Source organism: Pelobates fuscus, chromosome 8 (genome assembly GCF_036172605.1).
Source record: "Pelobates fuscus isolate aPelFus1 chromosome 8, aPelFus1.pri, whole genome shotgun sequence".
Taxonomy (NCBI): Eukaryota; Metazoa; Chordata; class Amphibia; order Anura; family Pelobatidae; genus Pelobates; species Pelobates fuscus.
In genome coordinates this window covers 129,364,242-129,385,536 of record NC_086324.1, presented here as the reverse complement: position 1 = coordinate 129,385,536, position 21,295 = coordinate 129,364,242, and the positions used below count along the sequence as shown (strand labels likewise).

Below are 21,295 nucleotides of genomic sequence, written 5' to 3'. Positions count from 1 at the left end.
TAGTCTTAATGTTACCAACTGCTATGTGTGTGGAGGTACTAACATGGGAGACCAATGGCCTTGGGAAGCAAAGGAGGTAATGTCCGGTTCTGAGGCAGTTGATCAATTAATATCTACACAAGCCGATTATCATATGAGTGTTAGAGGTAAATCTGAGTGGAGATTAAAGACCTCCATCATAGGTTATGTTTGCATAGCGAGGAAAGGAATGATGTATAATACTTCTGTAGGAGAATTAACTTGTCTAGGGCAAAAAGCTTATGATGATGATACAAAGAATACAACTTGGTGGTCGGCTTCAAATGTCTCAGAACCATCTAACCCGTTTGCTAGATACGCCAATTTAAAGGATGTATGGTTTGATTTATCCATCACATCTAACTGGAGAGCCCCAGCAAATTTGTACTGGATCTGTGGTAAGAAAGCCTATTCGGAGTTGCCACAGGACTGGGAAGGGGCATGTGTGTTGGGTATGCTCAAACCATCCTTCTTCTTGTTACCTATTGAAACAGGTGAGACTTTAGGTGTTAAAGTGTATGATGTGAATCATAGGAAGAAAAGGGGACCCATAGAGATAGGCACCTGGGAAGATAATGAATGGCCTCCCCAGCGTATTATAGATTACTATGGGCCAGCCACGTGGGCAGAGGATGGTACCTTTGGTTATAGAACCCCAATTTATATGCTCAACCGTATTATAAGATTACAGGCAGTGGTTGAGATCATTACTAACGAGACATCACAAGCGCTCAATCTTCTAGCGAAGCATAATACCAGGATGAGGACAGCAGTATACCAAAATAGATTAGCCTTGGATTACCTTTTGGCAGTAGAGGGAGGTGTATGTGGGAAGTTTAACCTGAGCAATTGCTGTCTTCAAATAGATGACGAAGGGCAAGCAATAGCTGAGCTTACTAGCCATATGGTTAAACCAGCGCAGGTTTGGAGGGCTTAAGGCAGTGGTAGGTGGAGTTCTACTAATTTTAATGTTGTGTCTACTCCTGCCGTGTCTTATACCCTTAGTAGTTAGGTCTGTGCAAAGTCTGATAGAAAATATAGCAGAGAGGAAGGCTGCTGCACAGATAATGGCAATTTATAAATATAAGGCTCTAGATCAGGGAGAACCAATGCAGGAAGATGAGTGTTGAAGATTCACATCATAAGATAAGTCTGGTCTGGTTCAAGGTAACTTGCGGTGTATGCAAACTAAGGTTAAGTGATGCCTCAAGTAATTGTGAAATATCAAGAGGCATCAAAGGGGGGAATGTGGTGGAATCTCGGTAAAAATAAATTTAGTAGGCCGAGATTACCACGTGGCATGTGTACGTGCATATGCTGACGTATCGATCAGTTGGTTGCACGAGGCAAGATACGATCAGTAGTGTACGGAGCATGTGCAAGAATACAGGATATAGTATTCCCCTCCTCCATTGTGCTGGACAGGCCATGCGGTCAAGCAGGAAGTTAATTCTTATTTGTATTGATTGGTCAAGAGAATGTGCGGGTGGAGCTTAATATGGGAGGAGTTATGTGCCTATATACGGAGCCTGCACTATTGTCCGGGGCTCAGAACTTGCTGTATTTTGGTGACATTAGTCCCTCTGAGTCCCGATCGGTGATCCAATAAAGAATCTCTTCCTTCCTGATGAAACCTGTGTCCATCTCTCTGTGCTTGGCTTCCGTCAGTTTCTCCGGTATCAGTATTGTGTAAATAGGTCAATTTAATTTGTGTTTGTGGTGTAATATGTGTGGCTAGGGGCTGTAGAGAGTGTGTGTGTAGTGGGCATAGTGTTATAGGGGATGTAGCGAGTGTGTGCATACGGGCTGTAGTGTGTGTGTATAGGTAACGTAGTGTGTGTAGGGGTTGTAGAGAGGGTGTGTTTAGAGAATGTTGTATGTGTTTGCTGACAAGGAATGTAGTGTGTGTGTAGGTGGTGCAGTGTGTGTGTGTGTAGGAGATCTAGTGTGTAAAGGACCAAGAGTGTGTATAGGAGATTCTGTTTGTGTGTGTGTGTGTGTGTATATATATAGAGGATTAAGAGTGCATATAGGGTAAGGGATCTAGCGTGTATCTGGAGCGTAATGTGTGTAGTGGTGCAGTGTGAGGGGTGCTGTAGTGTGTGTGTGTGTGTGCATATATATATATATATATATATATATATATTTGGACGTATTGTATGTGTGAGGGGCGCAGTGTGTGTGTATGTAAGAGGGGTGCTGTGTGTGAGGGTGTTTTTATCTGCCATCACATTCTAGGTTTCTAATTTTCTTTGTCTGTTAACTCACTGAGGGTTATTTTATATAATATATATATATATATATGTGTGTGTGTGTGTGTGAGCGAGGGTGCTGTCTGTCTGAGGGTGCTGTGTGTGAGTGAGGGTGCTGTGTGTGAGTGAAGGTGATGTGTGTGTCTGAAGGTGATGTGTGCTGTGTGTCTGAGGGTGCTGTGTGTGTCTGAGGGTGCTGTGTGTGTCTGGGTGCACTGTGTGTGTTTGGGTGCTGTGTGTGTTTGGGTGCTGTGTGTGTGTGTCTGGGGGTGCTGTGTGTGTGTGTGTGTGTCTGGGGGTGCTGTGTGTGTGTGTCTGGGGGTGCTGTGTGTGTGTGTGTGTGTGTGTGTCTGGGGGTGCTGTGTGTGTGTGTGTGTGTCTGGGGGTGCTGTGTGTGTGTGTGTCTGGGGGTGCTGTGTGTGTGTGTGTGTGTGTGTGTCTGGGGGTGCTGTGTGTGTGTCTGGGGGTGCTGTGTCTGGGGGTGCTGTGTGTGTGTGTCTGGGGGTGCTGTGTGTGTGTCTGGGGGTGCTGTTTGTGTGTCTGGGGGTGCTGTTTGTGTCGGGGTGCTGTGTGTGTCTGGGGGTGCTGTGTGTGTCTGGGGGTGCTGTGTGTGTGTGTCTGGGGGTGCTGTGTGTGTGTCTGGGGGTGCTGTGTGTGTCTGTGTCTGGGTGCTGTGTGTGTCGGGGGGTGCTGTGTGTGTGTGTCTGGGGGTGCTGTGTGTGTGTCTGGGGGTGCTGTGTGTGTCTGCGGGTGCTGTGTGTGTCTGGGGTGATGTGTCTGTGGCTGGGGGTGATGTGTGTGTGAGGGGGCTGTTAGTGTGATTTTTTTATTTAAATGTAAGTTTTTTTTATTAGATAAAAAATCACACTAACAGCCCACTCACACACACATCACCCCCAGCCACACACACATCACCCCCAGACACACACACAGCACCCCCAGACACACACACACATGTGGTGCTGTGTTTGTGTCGGGGTGCTGTGTGTGTGTCTGGGGGTGCTGTCTGTGTCTGGGGGTGCTGTGTGTGTGTCTGGGGGTGCTGTGTGTGTGTCTGGGGGTGCTGTGTGTGGCTGGGGGTGATGTGTGTGTGAGGGGGCTGTTAGTGTGATTTTTTTTAATTTAAATGTATTTTTTTTTATTAATAATTTAAAAAAAAAAAAAAAAAGTTATATCCCCCCCTCCCTTCTTACCTTTATCCTGGGAGGGGGGAGATCCGTTCTGCCTGGGTGGAGGAGGGGTGCCATGCTGCCATCCTTCCCTGGTGGTCCAGTGGTGAGAGTGAACTCTAGCCCCTGCCGGCTAGAGTTCACTCTCGCGAGATCTGAGCGTTGCCGTGGTAACCGCGGCAACGCTCAGACCTCGCGAGAGGACCCGGCGGAGCTGCTGGGTAGAGCTCCGCCGGTCCTCTCCTCCCTCCCTCACACCCCACAGCCGGCGGCCGCATGTTACAGTGCCTCTGGGCCGGTGAGGGAGATCTTTGATCTCTCCACCGGCCCATGGAGACACACAGCAGGGCCGGCGCTCAGATAGCGCTGGCCCTGCATGGGCCGGCCGGGGAGATCCTGAGATCTCCCCTGCCGGCCTCGGCCCCACGGCCATCGCGGCCCACCGGGCATTTGCCCGGTATGCCCGATGGCCAGTCCGGGCCTGCAGCCAGGGGAGGTGTGGCTAGGGCTGCATAAACAGAAACAAAAGTGACTTCACTCCTAAATGGCAGTGAATTGAGCAGAGGCTTCAGGGGCATGATCTATACACCAAAACTACTTCATTAAGCTCAAGTTGTTATGGCGACCAAAGTGTTCATTTAAATGTGAAAATCACTTTCAGTTCACACAGTGAACAGCCCTATGTGTAGAGTTCATTCACCAGACTCCACATTGTACCTACATTAAATCCAAATGACAAATCTGAGGCTATAAAAACCACACTGGGACAATGGCAGAAACGTGTTACAAATTGGCTATTTTCACATTCTCATTTTGCAATTCGGATTTTAATTTGCAACAATGCACCGGTTAGTTGAATAAACCCCGAGCCACCATTGCAATTATTTTTTTTAAAGTATTGTATAGAATGCTAGGATCTTTGTTCTATTTACTGGCTCCATACCACATTTAGATCTTTCAATAAAAGTAGCAATTGGTTGAAACGTCGCCAGGACAACCAGGGGCTTCCCTGATTCGGTCACGTGACAGGCATTCACGTCATGTGACATCTCCCTCCATGTTGGTATTGCACGGAGCGATCCATTTTACATCTGGGGGGGAGCTGTTTAATGCAACTTTAACGAAGGGCAATTACCATGTCCCAAAACATTTTTATTACCCGTATATAGGCTTTATCTACAATCCTTTATTGTAGTTATTATTTGAGTGAATAAATATTCTACTCTATTAATTTTGATATGTGACAGTTTGCCATTGCCCCCCCCTCGGCTTGTGCGATAGACTCGCCCATTAATCCTGTATCCCAGTGAATGTGTATGGGCGCTGGGATTTACAATCTGGGGAGGAGTTGCACTTTCCGGTGTCCTGTCAGTGCTGTTTGTTTACCTGTAGGTGTGAGGGAGCTGTGGCAATGAGTGGTGAGTACCAGGTGTAAGCAGCTTAGGTTACTGAGCACTGCTGCCAAATAGGAAGTAAATAGCCCATCACATGGACAAGCAGAGCATGCTGTCACTGGAGCTTGATCACTGTCTGGCAGATAAACCTGTATTGATTTTATTTTTGCAGGGTCCTTAATTTCAATTTTCTAGTGTGCCCTGCCCAGTCCTATAGTGCCATCCTGTGCAGTATTCCTATCACTAGTGCCATCCTCTGGCTCAAGAGACACATTTCTACAATGTCCAAAGAAGCCTCTCACACATCAGTTCCTTCCTTGTACAGCCTTACTTGTGACACTGGGAGACTTTTTCTCAGCACCCTTCACTTGTACAGGTGCCCCATCTGCTCATTCTTGTAGTTTTCCCCTCTAATTCAGTGTCTGTATGCAAGAAAAAAACAAACACCCCCCACCTCTCACATTTATGCTGGACTTACAATTCATAGTGGAGTCTATAGTGTGATAAATGCTTACTTACAGAAAACATAGGTGTGAGGAGGAATCGACTTAAGGAAATCAGGATAAAAAAAAAAAACCCAGATGTGGAAATGCATCCATTGGCAGTACTAGCAGATACCATCTTTCGTAAACCAGTTTCGAAAGTAAAAAACCAAATCAACAAAAATACAAATAATCACCTATATAGGTACAAAAAGGAACACATTTTAACATTCTAAGTTGCAGAAAACGACAGGAGCCAACATAAAAATTACCATTACCTTCAAATGCTTGATAACAGTAATCTTAAGGAATCAAAGTAATTAAAGGAACACTATAGTCACATAAATTACTTTAGCTAAATAATGCAGTTTTAGTGTATAGATCATTCCCCTGCAATTTCACTGCTCAATTCACTGTCATTTAGGAAATAAATCACTTTGTTTCTGTTTATGCAGCCCTAGCCACACCTCCCCGGCTATGATTGACAGAGCCTGCATGAAACAAAAACTGGTTTCACTTTCAAACAGATGTAATTTACCTTAAATAATTGTATCTTAATCTCTAAATTGACCTTTAATCACATACAGGAGGCTCTTGCAGGGTCTAGCAAGCTATTAACATAGCGGGGGATAAGAAAATCTTAATTAAACAGAACTTGCAATAAAGAAAGCCTAAATAGGGCTCTCTTTACAGGAAGTGTTTATGGAAGGCTGTGCAAGTCACATGCAGGGAGGTGTGACTAAGGTTCATAAACAAAGGGATTTAACTCCTAAATGGCAGAGGATTGAGCAGTGAGGCTGCAGGGGCATGTTCTATACACCACAACTGCTTCATTAAGCTAAAGTTGTTCAGGTGACTATAGTGTCCCTATAACACTGATTGCATGGGCCACTTGCTCTCTAGTGGAAATGTGTCTGTATCCCTGGAATATGGTAAACAGACTTAAAATGCAAGTGAAAAGATGATTTAACACTTTCTACAGGAATCCAGCTGAGAAGTTATTATATTCTTGTTCATTCATACTTCACCATATATTATTATATTTATGTTCTAGATCTGTTCAAAGATCCCGTCCTGTTTTAAGGTTGTATTCTCTATTGATGTGCTATCCCTCCTCTTTAGCTTATATTGTTGTATAGCCATATCTGCTATTTTTTGCTTCAGTATTGTGTATTGTTGAGTGAGTGAGGTACACTCTTGGTGATGGCACATTCCCGATTTTGGATTAACGTTATAGTACACACCTTTTGTATTTCCAGCTGAGAAGTCAACTTGTTTGGAAAATGTAGGACTGACAAAGATAGTGAGATATGATCACTCTCTCTTTTGTAATCACTGTACTTCCTGTTTGGAAAGGCCAGATGTGAGGTCCTACACCAGTGGAAGTAACTGTTACTAGGAGATGTAGATACATTTTGGTTGTACTGACTTTCTTGATGTGCAGACTTTAATTTCTATTATTCCTTGTATGATCTTAATAGTGCATTGCAACAATTCTAGTTGTTGGGTTATATTTTCCTTTCTGTGCCTGTATTGGTGGTTATTTATACTTTTGTTATTTTAATTTTAACTTTTTACTCCCCATGTTTATTCATAATAATTGGCACGTTTATATACCTTTACCCACTTTGCATGCTCTTGTATTGTTTTTTCCCACGGTCCCCTTTCATGCATTGGAATATTTTTTCCCACTGTGATGCTCTTGTTTGGAGTAGGATGGTTCTAACTATGGTGTCACACTCCCCTGGTTGTGAAGCAGGGGTGCCCAATAAATAGATCCCCAGATGGTGCAAGACTACAGCTCCCATGATGCTTTGCACATCTTTAGAATGGCAGAGAATCATGAAAGTTGTAGTTTTAATACATCTGGAGATCTTCCTATTAGGCACCCCTGTTGTAGAGCCTGTTTCCAGCTGTTCAATATTAAACATGGCTGGCTATGTTTAGGATGGTGAGGAGAGCTGGCTGCTGGGGATAGAGTGGGGACAGTTGACACAAGGGGTGATTATTACGGAGGGGAGTTTGTAATAAGCTGATGTGGATTGCTTAGTAGGGAATAGAGCATGAATATTGAGGAGCATGGTTTCAGGGAATATCGGTGGCTGAGAAGAAAGGGGAGCAGATGCTGCAAGAGAAGTTGATGGAGGAAGGGGAGCGTAGCAGCGGGGGCAAAAGACGTGGACAGCAGTAGATGGTGATCTTTATAAGCTGTCCGGCCGCCTGCCTTCACTCATAGGCAGCTGACCACCATGGGGGCTGAATGTGCCAACAAATCCCAGGCGCCAGGACAAAAATCCTAGTCGCCATGGCGACCTGTCAGAGCCCTGACTTACATGGGGGGTGCAGGGCACTTCTGTTGTAAGCTATAGTGGATGTGGTTTTTGGAGTGTTCTTTTAATGGCTGAAGACACAATTATGAGAGTTGGCACTCTTTCTATATTCCTGGTTATTACAGGGAGCAGAATTGTGGTGTTTATTCATCACAAATAAGTTAGTATTTTTAGGTAATGTCTAGATGGTATTTTTTTTAAATGTAATATTTGTTTAAATATAAAATGTGATTCATAACCGCTTATCAGTATGTAACAATGGAAGGTTTGTGGGCCCAGGACATACTTGAAACAAGAGAAATTTCAATGTATCCTTCCTGGTAAAATATTTTATAAATCAAGAATATACTCATATTTTGTTTAAACACCCAAATTAAAATTGCTGCACACACTTGATAAAGTGAATCTGTGAAATAAATATTCTTTTTGGCTTAATCATCCCCAAATACATTGTGTGTGTGTGTGTGTGTGTGTGTGTGTGTATGTATATATATATATATATATATATATATATACACACACACACTGTATTCAATATAACATACTGAGATTTACTCATCATACATTGTTCTAGCCCCACCATTTTCTTCAGCTTTATGGGTGTTACCCTTCATGTAACACAAACTCCTAGGTCTGTCCTCAGCACCTACAGTCTTTTTTGGATTTTCCCCGCTCACACGTTGGCCTTGTTTCTAGCATGCCGGTGTTTGAACCCTAGCCAGCGCTATCAGTGCCAACTAAGGAGTTTCCATAGAAAACGCAGAGCATGAGTGAACAAACCAGTAGTAGAGGTATCCTTTTAATATATATTCAGGGGTTGTTGGTTTCTGCGATGGGAATTATGGCTGGAGTGGATCGCGATGTAACATTTGCATGTGGAGCTATTAAAGTGTGCCTTCCCTCTTGAAAAAACTCTTCCCTCCCATCCTCAACTTTGTAATCAGAAACATGGAATTCTCCCTCATGAATTACAGTGAATTTTGTGCTTTGCTGAAGTTGCTCTCTAAATTTGGAGCCACATATTTCAAAGCAATTACACAGACTATATCCACTATGGGAAACTTTAATTATGGTAAAATTATCTAATAGTACTCACAACTGTGAGGTGGGATGGGTGGGAGACTTTGTCTATGCAAACTTGACATTAAATTTACAACCTGTGCAAAAGTTTATTGGAGAACACATTATATTTATACAAACTGAAAGTGAAAGCTTATAAACATTCCAACCTGTTATATAACTGCAATGCTTTCAAAACTTCACTAGCTTTTTCTGTAGAGGAAAAAGACCAAAGGGGCTTAGGCCCCATGGTACATTTTTATGGACCCTCCCAATACCCTATATTCAACTCTAAACCCAACATGTTCTATGAATTGTTAGAATGCTTTCAGAATATTGTATAAATCTATATTTTTATAAATTCTACACCTCCAGTGTGCGCTCCACAATATTCATTTCCAAACTTACAGCAGTAAGCCTGTACCCACAAAAATATATATCCCCACTCTGTTTTTTCGAGTTAACAACAAAAGATGGTGCATTAACCCCTTAAGGACACATGGCATGTGTGACATGTCATGATTCCCTTTTATTCCAGATGTTTGGTCCTTAAGGGGTTAAAGGACCACTATAGTGCCAGGAAAACATACTCGTTTTCCTGGCTCTATAGGGTCCGTGGGTCCCCCTCACCCTCTGGGTCCCCCTCCCGCTGGGCTCTAGGGTGAGGAAGGGGTTAAATTCCTACCTTTTTCCAGCGCCGGGCTCCCTCGGCGCTGGGGAATCTCCTCCTCCTTCTGCCGTCATCGGTTGAATGCGCATGTGCGGCAAGAGCTGCGCGCGCATTCAGCCAGTCTCATAGGAAAGCATTCTTTTTTTTTTTTCTATCTCAATATGACGGGGGGGACTTGGGGCTAGCAATATAAGTGCGCCAAAATTAGATCTGAAACTTTTTTTTTAAGCCATCAATCAGGGCTGTAGCCTCGCGTAACAATACTTTCTGAATTACTGTATTTGATTCCATTTTTTTTCCAGTAGCTGTATTTCTTCCACAACCCAACCCATTTTCCAAATTAACTTTCTAGAATTTTTTGTGAATATTGCAACATTAAATATTTCTATTTGAAATTGTGTGCCATACTTGTCTCCTGAAGCAATTTTCAATTCATGGTGGTACTATTTTTTTTAAATAAAATATATATATATTTTTATTTTATTCCTTGTTTATCCCTGGATATTATCTAGGTTTGGCAAAATTCTGGTAGAAGGCCACTTTTTTTTTTTTTTTTTAAATTGGTAATTTTTTATTTTCCAAGATGTGGGAAAAAGTGGGTATAGAAAAAGAATGGGGTAATTGAGGGGGATGTGGTAATACAATATGTTTTTATGCCAAGACATGTAATGAATATAGACAGTCAGAAACAATGCTAACAGAGTCAACTTGTATACATGTAGCGATGGCATAGTGTACTCAACATTAGTTTGCAATTGAGTTTACAATATTATACGAGGCTTATACAAGGTATCTCATAACCAGATGTGTGCAATGATCCCCTGCTGAGGTCACATCAAATCAGCGTCATGCTTTTGAGTTTGTAGATTCATGGGAGAAAAGCAAGAAGGAGAAGTGGAAGAAAAGGATTCTTCTTTGGAGTGAACGAGGAATGGGAGAATCAGAGTAAGTTATAGTGCGCATGGGTTGCCGAAGTGTATGGGTAGGTCGCCGCTCATCCATCCATGGGCACTGCCACCGCCCCAATGTATCCTGTCTGCTATATACATGTAACACAACCACCAGCGCTCGGCATGTTTATCCCCTAAGCCCTGCAGCGCTACCTGGGTTGCTCACGCAGCTTGAATGTCCTCCACTTGACCCAACACCTGTTCCCCTGTACTTGCAGCTGGTCACCTCAGTGCGGATCAAGGCGATTTTGGTCCTAATGGTGTCACATAGCGTGGAGGTGAGGGTCTGGAAATCCTGTATAGCCATCACGAATGCTAAGGATCGCAGTTCAGCACATATGCTTTTCAGCGTGGCATGGTCCGAGCCTGCTGGGGAGGACGGTGGAGACGGCGCCATATTTGGAATCCAATCCCGCATGTCTGGTCCCGGCAAAAACCCATCCATAGGGCCTGTGTGAGAGCTGGAATTCGAGCTCCTGGGGGACTGGGGTGGATCAATGTGACATGCTCTCCCTATTAATGTTTGAATAGGTTAGAATTGCGCTGATAAAGTGCTTATTAAGGGGTTAGAGAAGCAGAGGTCTCAGGCTATGCTGCCCTTCCGGTCGGAGTCCAAACCACCCCTCCGAGAAGACCACTTTTAAAGTAATACTGCAGACACCTTAACCACAGCCTACTGTAATGGCTAGGGTGCCAAGAGTGCCCTTGTGCCCTCTCAGTTTACTAATGTTTTGTTGATTTATCTTGGTTGCCAAACTGCTCACAAATGGTTTCCCCTACTTATTGTTGGATTCCCGTAATAATTTTTGGTGCTTGGACTATTCATTCAAATATTATTTTTACTTGATTTTATATTATTTGTGTCATTTACTCAGTGCTTTAGACTGTGAAATGTATGTATCCCCTATGCTCAAAAAAAAAAATACAAATATTTCAAGCATTTGGAGGGAATCCAAAGATACATAGTGTGGGCAACTGTAACAAGTATAAAGAGCACTCAACCCCATATAGTGAAAAGAAACCTATGCAAATACCAAAATATATAGATGTTGCGGCGAAACCGACCTCGCCACGTGTCCTTGGAGCGGGCTGCTTGCCCGCCTCTTGCCTTTGGACTATGGATCCGACTTTATGTGAATGTGTTAACCCAGATAGCTATGCCATGGAGCCCATTCGTGTAGTTAAAGACTTCGGCTCCATGGCAATTGAACTGTGTGAATAGGATCTGAGCGCTATTTGGTAGTTTTGTGCGCTCAGATCCCAGCTATCTGGGGATATGTGAAATGTCTGTGTGTTATATGTAAAAGGTGACTTTATGTATTTTAAAGTGTTTTACTGCCTTTTGTGTCCCCATGTGCATAATGGAGTCTGGTCTCTGTCCTGGGAGGTAATTGGATTACTTCTCCATTATCTCCAGGATGGAAGACTCTGAAACCAGTTTGAGCCAGATAGCCATGTGCCAGCCAGGGCCCAAAATATATTTTACTAACTTCTGAACCCCTGGTCTGATTCATGCCATTTTTTGATATGTTGTTCCCCTGAATGGATTGATTGTGAATATGTAATTTATGTGAATTGGATGTATGGTTTTAGAGTTATGAATGTTGGTTAAAAAGTATGTTTTAAAATGTATGTATAATTGGATTACCTCCCAGGCTAAGGGGAGGGAATCTGTGGGATGTAACCATTGTGTGATTGGTGTATTGTAAATCCCCCCCCTTGCATGGGAGAATCCTTTATAAGACAGTGTGTGAATAAATCTTTTGTTCCTGTTTAGCCCTCAAAGCGATGTGTCGTCTCGTTCTTTGGGGGAATTTGAATGTATGCCGATTGCCAGGAGTGTAAGCCGTTTTATGGCTTTTCCTGTTTGGCTGTTTCCAGTGTTCGTATGATTCCAGTTCAGGAGATTAGGTAATTCATGTATGTGCAGTTGGGAGTTGGTGGATTCGTGCAGTTTGGAGTTCGGGAGGTTGGTGATTACAGTAGCTGCTGGTCTATCTGAAAGGGGATTATCGCCTAAACGGTTTTTGTCCTCTTGCGGGCGAAACGGTCCGTTACAGATGTGCTCTAAACAAAAATAGTAAAAACTACACTAGTATTAGCTTATACATAATATAGCATGTAATCTTTTAATTAACATTTGTATGTTGCAGGAAGATGACGAGGGGTTTAGTTCCTAGAAAATATAAAATACAAAGATAATGGTGCAATAGTATAGTTACCAATAACTTTAAAGCATAATTCCCAGATTTTACTAATAACATGACGTAAAGTCATGATTTTATTAATGACATGGAGGCGAGTATTATGCTCTCTCTTTCTTATTTTATTCCTCAGCAGCAAAGAGAAAATATAACTGAAAGAGAAAAAATGTAAAATATGAACCATATATAACAGATACAACCAGATCTGCCTTGTAACAGGGCAGCCAATCAGCTTATAGGAACAGTCCATACATTTCTTGCTATGTACTTCCACTTCCTCTTCTTTGCCTTCTGAACTGAAGACCCAACAACCGAAATATCCACTTCAGGAATTAACAATCGCCAACATGGTAGACGTCCTCACAACGAAATCAAGCTGTAAAAAAAGAGAAATAGGTGGTAAAATCCAAACTTGGGATCTGAGTGTAACATATTAGAATCATTCGGCACTTATAACAAAATACACCACTGTCAGTATATCACATATATCACAATTACAAAGACCACACCGCATACCTAATAACAAGTAAATCATGGGTACTTACCGTGAGAGAAGAAGACCCCCCGATTGAACCAATATCGTAAATCTGACTCAGACCCACGGGTGGGTGGGCGGGAATAATACTCGCCTCCGTGTCATTAATAAAATCATGACTTTACGTCCTGTTATTAGTAAAATCTGGGAATATTATTAATGACACGGAGGTTCCTGTTATGCTAGTTTAAAGCTGAGCCACAACTAACGAGGAAACATGTTCAATCGGGCGGAAATAAAAATCGCGGAACGTAGATTCCTTAGACCAATCCGCCGCCTTCAAGATATCATCCAAACGACATCCCATCGTAGAAGCCTTCGATGCCATGGCACCTCTAACCGAATGAGCCGAAAAGATTGAAGTATCAATCCCCGCAGCGGAAAGGAGACTCTTAACCCAACGTAGTCGAGGAGACCGGGAGAAACGGTGTCCTAAAGGAAATAAACAGTTGAGACAATTCCGATGACCTCAACTGGCGAGTGCGATCCAAGTAAACTCTGAGACAAGCCACATGACACAGAGCAGGTCTGACTGAACACCTAGGGTAGGCCATCGACTTAGAAACCGTCTTAGTTCTCGTCGAGATGTTAAATGACACACCCTCGGGGGTGAATGAGATCGCGTTCCAGTCCAAAGCTCTGACGTCCAAGACTCTCTTGCATGAAAGGAGACATAGGAGCATAACCAATTTCCATGACAATTGTTTTAGCGCTAACTCCTCATTACGGGGCCACGACTCCAAGAAACCAAGAACAATGTTAACATCCCAAAACGATGAATATCTGGATCTCGGAGGTCTAGAGAAACGGATACCCTTCAACAATCGACACACAAATGGATGTTGTCCAATCAGAGATTAGTCGGGTTGAATGCTGGGTCCGGCCTCCAACTGAAGTATCGGGGCAGTTGGACGTTCAGTCTGGACGCGAACAAATCCAGTTGCAACGCACCCCATCCTGATCTGCCTCTTTGTCAGTCTCAGCCAATCCTATGGGGAAGCATTGTGATTGGATCAGGCTACCACTTCTGCTGATGTCAGCAGGCAGTGGGCAGGTCAAAAAGAAACAGGGACAAAGCCTTCAGCTTCAGGCTTGAATACAAGTAAGATTTTACTATTTTAGGGAGGGGGGCAGAGGGGCTAGATGGTGATTTTAACCCTATAGGGTCAGCAATACATGTTTGTGTTCCTGACCCTTTTTGATCTTTTAAAGAGGTACTCCAACCACCATGACTATGTCAGTGATATGAAGTGATAGGCGTATGTATGTGCAATGTTTCCGCTTGAAACACCTCACATACTGAGTTATTGGCACTTGTGTGTCCAGGGCTAGTTGCACACATGCCATTGGCATCTTGGAACTCTTGTTCCTTTGATTGGTCCATGCAAGTTCTGGGTGATGTCACAAGAGAGCATGGAAGATTACTGCTGGTTGAGTTGCCCCATGCTGGATTAAGGTAAATTAAAATAATTTTTCTTTTTTTTTTTTAATGTAATTTAAATATTTTTTTTTTTTAAATTTAAATTGGGAAGTAATCATTGTGAAAGCAAAACCACAACAAAAAACAAACAAACCGATTTTTAAATAGGCAGGGGACACTAAGGGTAGTAAATTAAATATTTAAGTTATTAGTATGGTCCTACTGATCAAGCAAAAGAATGTGGTGGGGAGGTTTTGGGTCATTACTAAAAGGGATACTGTAGCGGAGCTGCAATATTAAATCCCAATATCTCCGCTGGTAGAAGAAGGTAATCCAAGGAAAGCGCTGAAAATTAAGGCAATATCCCAAATCCCCCCCAGTAACCAGACAACACAGTTCTGGGAGTCAACTGACTATTTTATTCACAAGCTCCAGTATTTATGTGGTTCCCCATGCAAGGGGTTTCCGTACTGACTCTACAGGGGTTGTATAGTAGGGGACTACATGGGGGACTTAACATACAGAACATTTCTCCCACCATGCACTTCTGTACGAGAGGGTTACTCCCACTAGAATATCCTGTTAAGTAGATTATCCCTCCATACAGCAGAACCGGCTTTTCACATAAAAATCCGTAACTTACATATTATTTGTGCCATTGTATCGTATGACTGTTCGGCAGATAGCTGGGGTCTGAGCGCATACTTCGTGAAAGTACCGCTCAGATCCCAGCACAATCAGCCGAATGCCGCACGAAATACACTTCAATATACATTCCTCATAAAAGTCACGAATACACAAGTGGGGAAAAACTACCGAAAGACCGACACTCCCGAACAGCCTGGAAGTCCAGCGGTGTTCGTGCCGTTGAGTAGACGATTTTAGTTCCAGGCACTCGACGACCAAACACTGCTGGGCAAAAAGGGAATCTAAAATGACCGCTGCCTCGTGGTCAGTAGCCGAACGACGGCCACCCTGTGAATCAATTAACAGCCGATTGATACATTGTTGCAATCCGTTAATGGGAGCCACACGACCCCCTGTGTGTGGGCTCCCATTCGGTACTTTTTGTTTCACAAGCACTTCGTGCCACTAGCATACAAATTCCCTCTTTCACATTTTAAGCAAACACATCAAACATCATATATAAACCAGTCTTTCTAGGGCAACCCTCAAAGATAAACAAAATAGTCTGAAGTGGCTAGGTTTGCCACAGATACTTTAGCTCCAAAATCACTAAATATGAATATAGGGGTTTTGGTGCAGTGACCCTGTCCTTGCCGTCTGAAAAAAACAATGTTTATATTGGTCTCTAAATATGCCTGTAGCAGCTGTCTGTCAATTTAAATTTATGAAAACTGTCAATAATATTAAGGCCTCATATTCAGGGCTGCAGTGATTCAAATAGAACAATTGGATTCAGTGGTTCTTCGTGAAAAACATACAATTGACTGAGTCTGGCAACTGTTGCATGCACAGTAAGTCCCCAGTGCTCTCTATATGAAACATTGCCTTTGACCTTCATCTAATGGATGATCTCAAAGTGCTGGATAACCAATTAGATTACACGTTTATGCCTTTTTGTTTTGGTCAGGTGGCCTTCTTATGGTTCGATGATGTCGCCCTCACACCTGAAAATGCTGTGGGTGTTTTATACTTGCCTTACCTTACAGGGTGAGACAACATTTCGAGTAGGGTTTGAGGAGTCCATAAAACTTTTTACCTTTTTTTTTTTTACATTTATTTATTATTAAGGAACTAATTTTAATATTACATACAATGGATGCATAGCATATGGGGATTACACAAACCTTGACACTTGACAAACACACACTCTCACTGACAAACAGTGTATATGATACACACACACACACACACACACACACACACACACACACACTCTGACAAAGACACATACAAACTCCTTAACAGACACACACAACTTTTAATTTTTTTTTTTTTCAATTTCACACCACCCAGCCTCCCTACCTTGACAGTGCTGGCATGGAGTCTCTATTTCCCTGGGGGCTGCTGGGCTGAGTGGCTGGCGTGCAGTCCCTGGGGTCCAGTGGAGCTAAGCAGCTGGCGTACAGTGCGGGCGGTGAGGGAGCAGTGATCTTCCTGCTCAGCTCCCTCGCATGACTCTTAGTGACGTGCCGGAGTGACGTCATATTTCGGCTCCGGCATCACTGCTGTGCACGCAAGGAAGCTCAGCAGTGGAGAGTGCACCCTCGCCGCCCACTTCAATTATTGCGGCAGTCATTTTGTTTGCCAAAATTACGTCAGAACCCCATTTGTGTTCTCGCGGAACCCCAATTGGGAAACAGTACTAAAGTGTATCTGTCCCAAGGTCCAACCTCCCTATATCCCAGCGTTTTAATTAATTGTATAAAATATTGGTCCTTTGGAGTATTCCTTTAGTGGTGTTTAGCTTCCTCCAACCTTTTATAAATGACTCGATTATTTATATTTTATTCATGTAGAAGGAAAAAAAAACTGACCTGGAATCCAGTTAATTGCAAAATTCCCCTCGCTGGATTCCGTGCCTTGTCCAACCTCACAGCATTACTTGCGCGATCCAATCTAATGCTTCTTTCAGAGAAGCATTGATTGGACTGTTCTTACGGCTCAGAGTGTTTGCATACGCACTCTGTGCTGGGAAGAGAGGGTGTGGACAGGAGAGAGGGAATTTAAAAAAGCAAACAAAATGGAGCACTATAGAGAAGCGCAGACGGCAAAGACAGCTCAGCTCAAAAGTGCAAATATTTATGTTGAAAAAGCAGAAGTGATCAGGGTGGTTGGAGCAACCCAAAAAAACTCTCGTTTTAAAAAATAAAATAAAATAAATAAAAAAAATAATTTTCAGGGCTGTTTTATGTATTTATTAAAATGTGAAAAAGTATATTCTAGTTTGGACTTTCAAAGTTAATCTGTGAGTTAATAGATGGTGCTAGTACAGATATTTATACTTGTTATACAAGCTTCATTTTTTTAAAATTAATGAGTACTTGCTGCTGGGTCTGGCATACAGCTTTCACTAAAATGTTGACAAACGCTCCCTATCCAAGTAACAATTCCTGACGCGGACAATACTCTCAGATATTGGAGATTTTTATATTATTTATATTTTTTTATTTGATGTATTTTTGTTTGTGTAAACAAACATTAGACATGTAAATATTTGATGTCAAATCGAGCAAACTGTTTTCTGAATAAATTCTGGGTAAAATTAGCAAAGGCTGACCTCATTACCTTATTATTTGGAAATCTGTTTGGTAAGGTGCCTGCGCTCTGTGGTTTGTTTTGCATGCAGCAGAGTGATGAGCTGGAAAATAGCTTGCTGAAATGAATGAGCCGAGCCACGCAGAATTTGTTATCCCTTTTCTATGAGGGATTAACATGTCAATGGTTAAAGAGCTTGTGGCGAAAGTAACCTCGCCACTGGTTCATGGAGGGGCCTGTTTGCCAGCCTCCTGTCTCAGGACTATGGGTCATGCAAAAACGTATGTGATTCATGTACTTTTATACTCCAGAAAGAGATACGACCATTATCCCTAATACCCTGGAACTGTTTTGGGCATAGGACCATGTGCACGGTCGGTCAAAACTCTGACTTCCATGGAAATCCCAAACCACTGAACCGATCTGGGTGATTTTTGGATAAGTTGGTCCCCCCGATCGGGGCTATCAGGGGATGTGACTTGATGTGGATTTGTGGGGTTTCCATGTGTTTTGGAATTTTGGGGTGTTTGGGGAAAAGTGTTTTTTTTTTCTGTCATATGGTGGCAGTAACCTCTGGGTTTTGCTCCTCCCTGTGGACAAGACCTTTAACAAGCTTTTTTAAAAGGATCCTCCCCCTTTAGGTATAAATACTGAACCCGCAAAACCTACCCCAGTCTTCTTTCTTGTCCCGATAGGGATGGACAGGACTTTCGTTGATGGTGAGGCACACGGGCTGTTGTCTGGGGGATCCGGTCCGAGAGCTGCCCGGGTGGTAGGCTGAGTGGCCCATGCTCCGTTGTCTTGCCGTTACGGAGTGAAAGAGGCTGTTGGATTTATGCCGAGAAGGTTGCCGGCAGAATGCTTCCGGGAGGCGGAGCTCGCTCTGAGCAAGCGGACAGCGGTGGAACGCACGCCCTGGTGGTGATTGCGTTCCACCTAAGCTTCCGGGTGCGCAATGACGCATGCGCAAACGGAAGCTTAAAGATATACACACAAAAAAAAAGAAAAAAAAAAAAAAACCCGCGAAATTTGAATGTAAAAGCTGTGCTGGTACCCACTGACAGCATGGATGCAGGTCAGAAGTGGTACGCCGTGTCACCTGCCCCCCCACACGGCTCAGAGGTATTTTGAGGTAAGATTGATAAAGTAATCTTTACTTTGAAATACTTTCTGAAGAAGAGTTTGGATTCTAAGTGCCTCCATTTATTTTTTTCCAGATATGTCTAGTCCACCTGAGATGGATAAGGAAAAGCTAACCCCCACGCCTAGAAAGGCTACGGTGAAGTCCAAACATATTGTTTGCAGCGAATGTGCAACTCCTCTCCCAGACGGGTCTAGGAAGAAAATATGCAGTCAGTGTACTGCAAACTCTTTGGAAAGAGAAAAGCAAAAGGATATGCAATCTTTCCTATCCTGGTTCCAGGAGAACTTGTCCCATACCTTGGACTCGATTAAAGAATCTAAAAGGGTAGAAGCCCCCATTCATCAAAAGATTAATAAAAGAAAGAGAATTTCTTCATCTGAATCATCTTCGGGAGAATGTTCTTCTTCTGGCGAATCAGTGGATTCAGGTTCCTCGTCAAGCGAACCAGTGGGGTTTCCCCCTGAGGCAATCCGCAAATTTATTAAAGAAGTAAATCTGACAATCCTACCTCAGGGATCGGAAAATCCAAAGAAGGGCTTTTCTGTCCAACAGAGCCTAGTTGAATTTGTATTTAGGGAATGGAAAAGCACGGAAAAACGTGCCTTTATTTCCAGACACTTCAAGGATGTCTTCAGGTTGGCTAGCGACGTTATGTGGGAAGATCTCCCAAAGGTTGATGTTCAGGTGGCACAGATTGCCAAGAGAACCACTATCCCTATAGGAGAAACTGCAGCGTTAAAGAATCCTATGGATAAAAGTGCCGAAACCTCGTGTAGGCGGGCTTATCAGACAGCTGGTTTCCAATGCAAAGCCTTACTGGCAGGAGCTGCAGTAGCCAGAGCTAATGAAGTGTGGCTAAAATTTGTGCAGGAAAATTTATCGTCTGGTCATATTGAGGATCTAAGTCACATGTCTCAGAACATGCATTTGGCGAATGAATTCCTTTTGGATATGTCGACTGAGGTGCTTAAATTGGCCTCCAGGATTATGGGTTTGTCTTCTGTAGCAAGACGTGCCCTATGGTTGAGGTCTTGGTCTGCGGATACAGCGTCAAAAGCAGTCCTTTGTGAACTTCCTTTGGAGAAGTCTAAATTATTCGGCGCCCCCTTAGAGGAAATCATAAGACAGATGTCTGAAACCAAGAAGGCACTTCCTCAAGATAGGAAGTCCTCCTGGAGACCGGGGTACAGAAATTACCAATCTAGGGGTAGGAGATCCTTTCAAGAGAGACCACATTTTTTTCAAAGAAAGGAAAAAAACCGGAAATTTGAAAGTAATGAGGTCAAAAGATCCTTCAGAGACAAGGGGAGACGTTTTTGACGCCAGAGGTGTGGGAGGACGGCTCCAATATTTTTTTCCGGTGTGGGAACAGACCACGGAGGATCCATGGGTTCTAAAGATTATCCGAAAGGGACACAAGATTATTTTTCTGGAAAAACCAAGATCAAGGTTCCTACTTTCGACTTACCAGTCTGCAAAAAAAAAAAAAAAATCTCGAGCCCTAGATTATCAGTCCAGGCTGCTTCTACACAAAGAGGTTATAGAAAGAGTTCCAAAAAAACAGGAATTTCGGGGAGTCTATTCGAGACTATTTCTAGTTCCAAAACCGGACAACTCGTTTCGGCCCATTCTGGATTTGAAGAAAATAAATCAGTTTATCCCCTATCACAGATTCCGCATGGAATCAATCGCATCGATTTTTCCTCTATTACAAAAAGGCGACGTGATGGTAAAGATAGACTTAAAGGATGCATATCTTCATGTTCCGATAGCCACCGCTTCAAGGAAATATTTAAGATTTGCAATAAGAAGAAGAAGAGGTCACATCCTTCATTTCCAATTCAGGGCCCTGCCTTTTGGTCTGTCGTCCGCTCCAAGAATCTTTACAAAGATCCTGTCTCCTCTAACTGCTCATTTGAGGGAAAGGGGTATTTCAATTATCCCATATTTAGACGACTGGCTTCTAGTGGCTCATACCGAGGATCAACTACACAAGGATCTGCAGGTCACTATAAGGTTTCTTCAGGACCATGGCTGGATCTTGAATCTAAAGAAATCAGTTTGCATTCCAACCAGAGTTATAGAGTTTCTCGGTTTCGAGATCAATTCAGACTCCATGTCAATTTTCCTTCCCAAACGAAAGAGGAAACAGATCCGAAGAACGATTTCCAACCTCCAAAGGATGAAAACTTGTTCCTTCAGAGAGGCCATGAGTGTGTTAGGCCTTCTTACGGCCACCTTCCCGGCGGTCAAATGGGCAAGATCAAAGGTCAGGCCCTTACAATGGAACATCCTGACTTCCTGGTCAAAGAAGGTGGAAGATCTGGACACAATATTCCTGCTGTCCCCTCAGGTGAAGACGCAATTAGATTGGTGGAAAACCTCAGAGTGCCTTTTAAAAGGTTTATCCTTTCTACCAAAGGTCTGGCTAATAGTCACCACAGAC

General features: G+C 43.1%; 1 protein-coding gene across 1 annotated transcript in view; it reads left to right on the top strand.

Annotated features, from left to right (window-relative positions):
* The first annotated feature begins 4,741 nt into the window (after nt 1-4,741).
* The window catches only part of SNX29 (sorting nexin 29), a 586,499-nt gene continuing 569,945 nt past the window's right edge, over nt 4,742-21,295 (top strand). Inside the window, exon 1 of the mRNA XM_063430302.1 lies at nt 4,742-4,857. Within this exon, the coding sequence (XP_063286372.1) occupies nt 4,851-4,857 (7 nt within the window). The 5' untranslated portion in view covers nt 4,742-4,850. The remainder of the gene's footprint in view (nt 4,858-21,295) is intronic.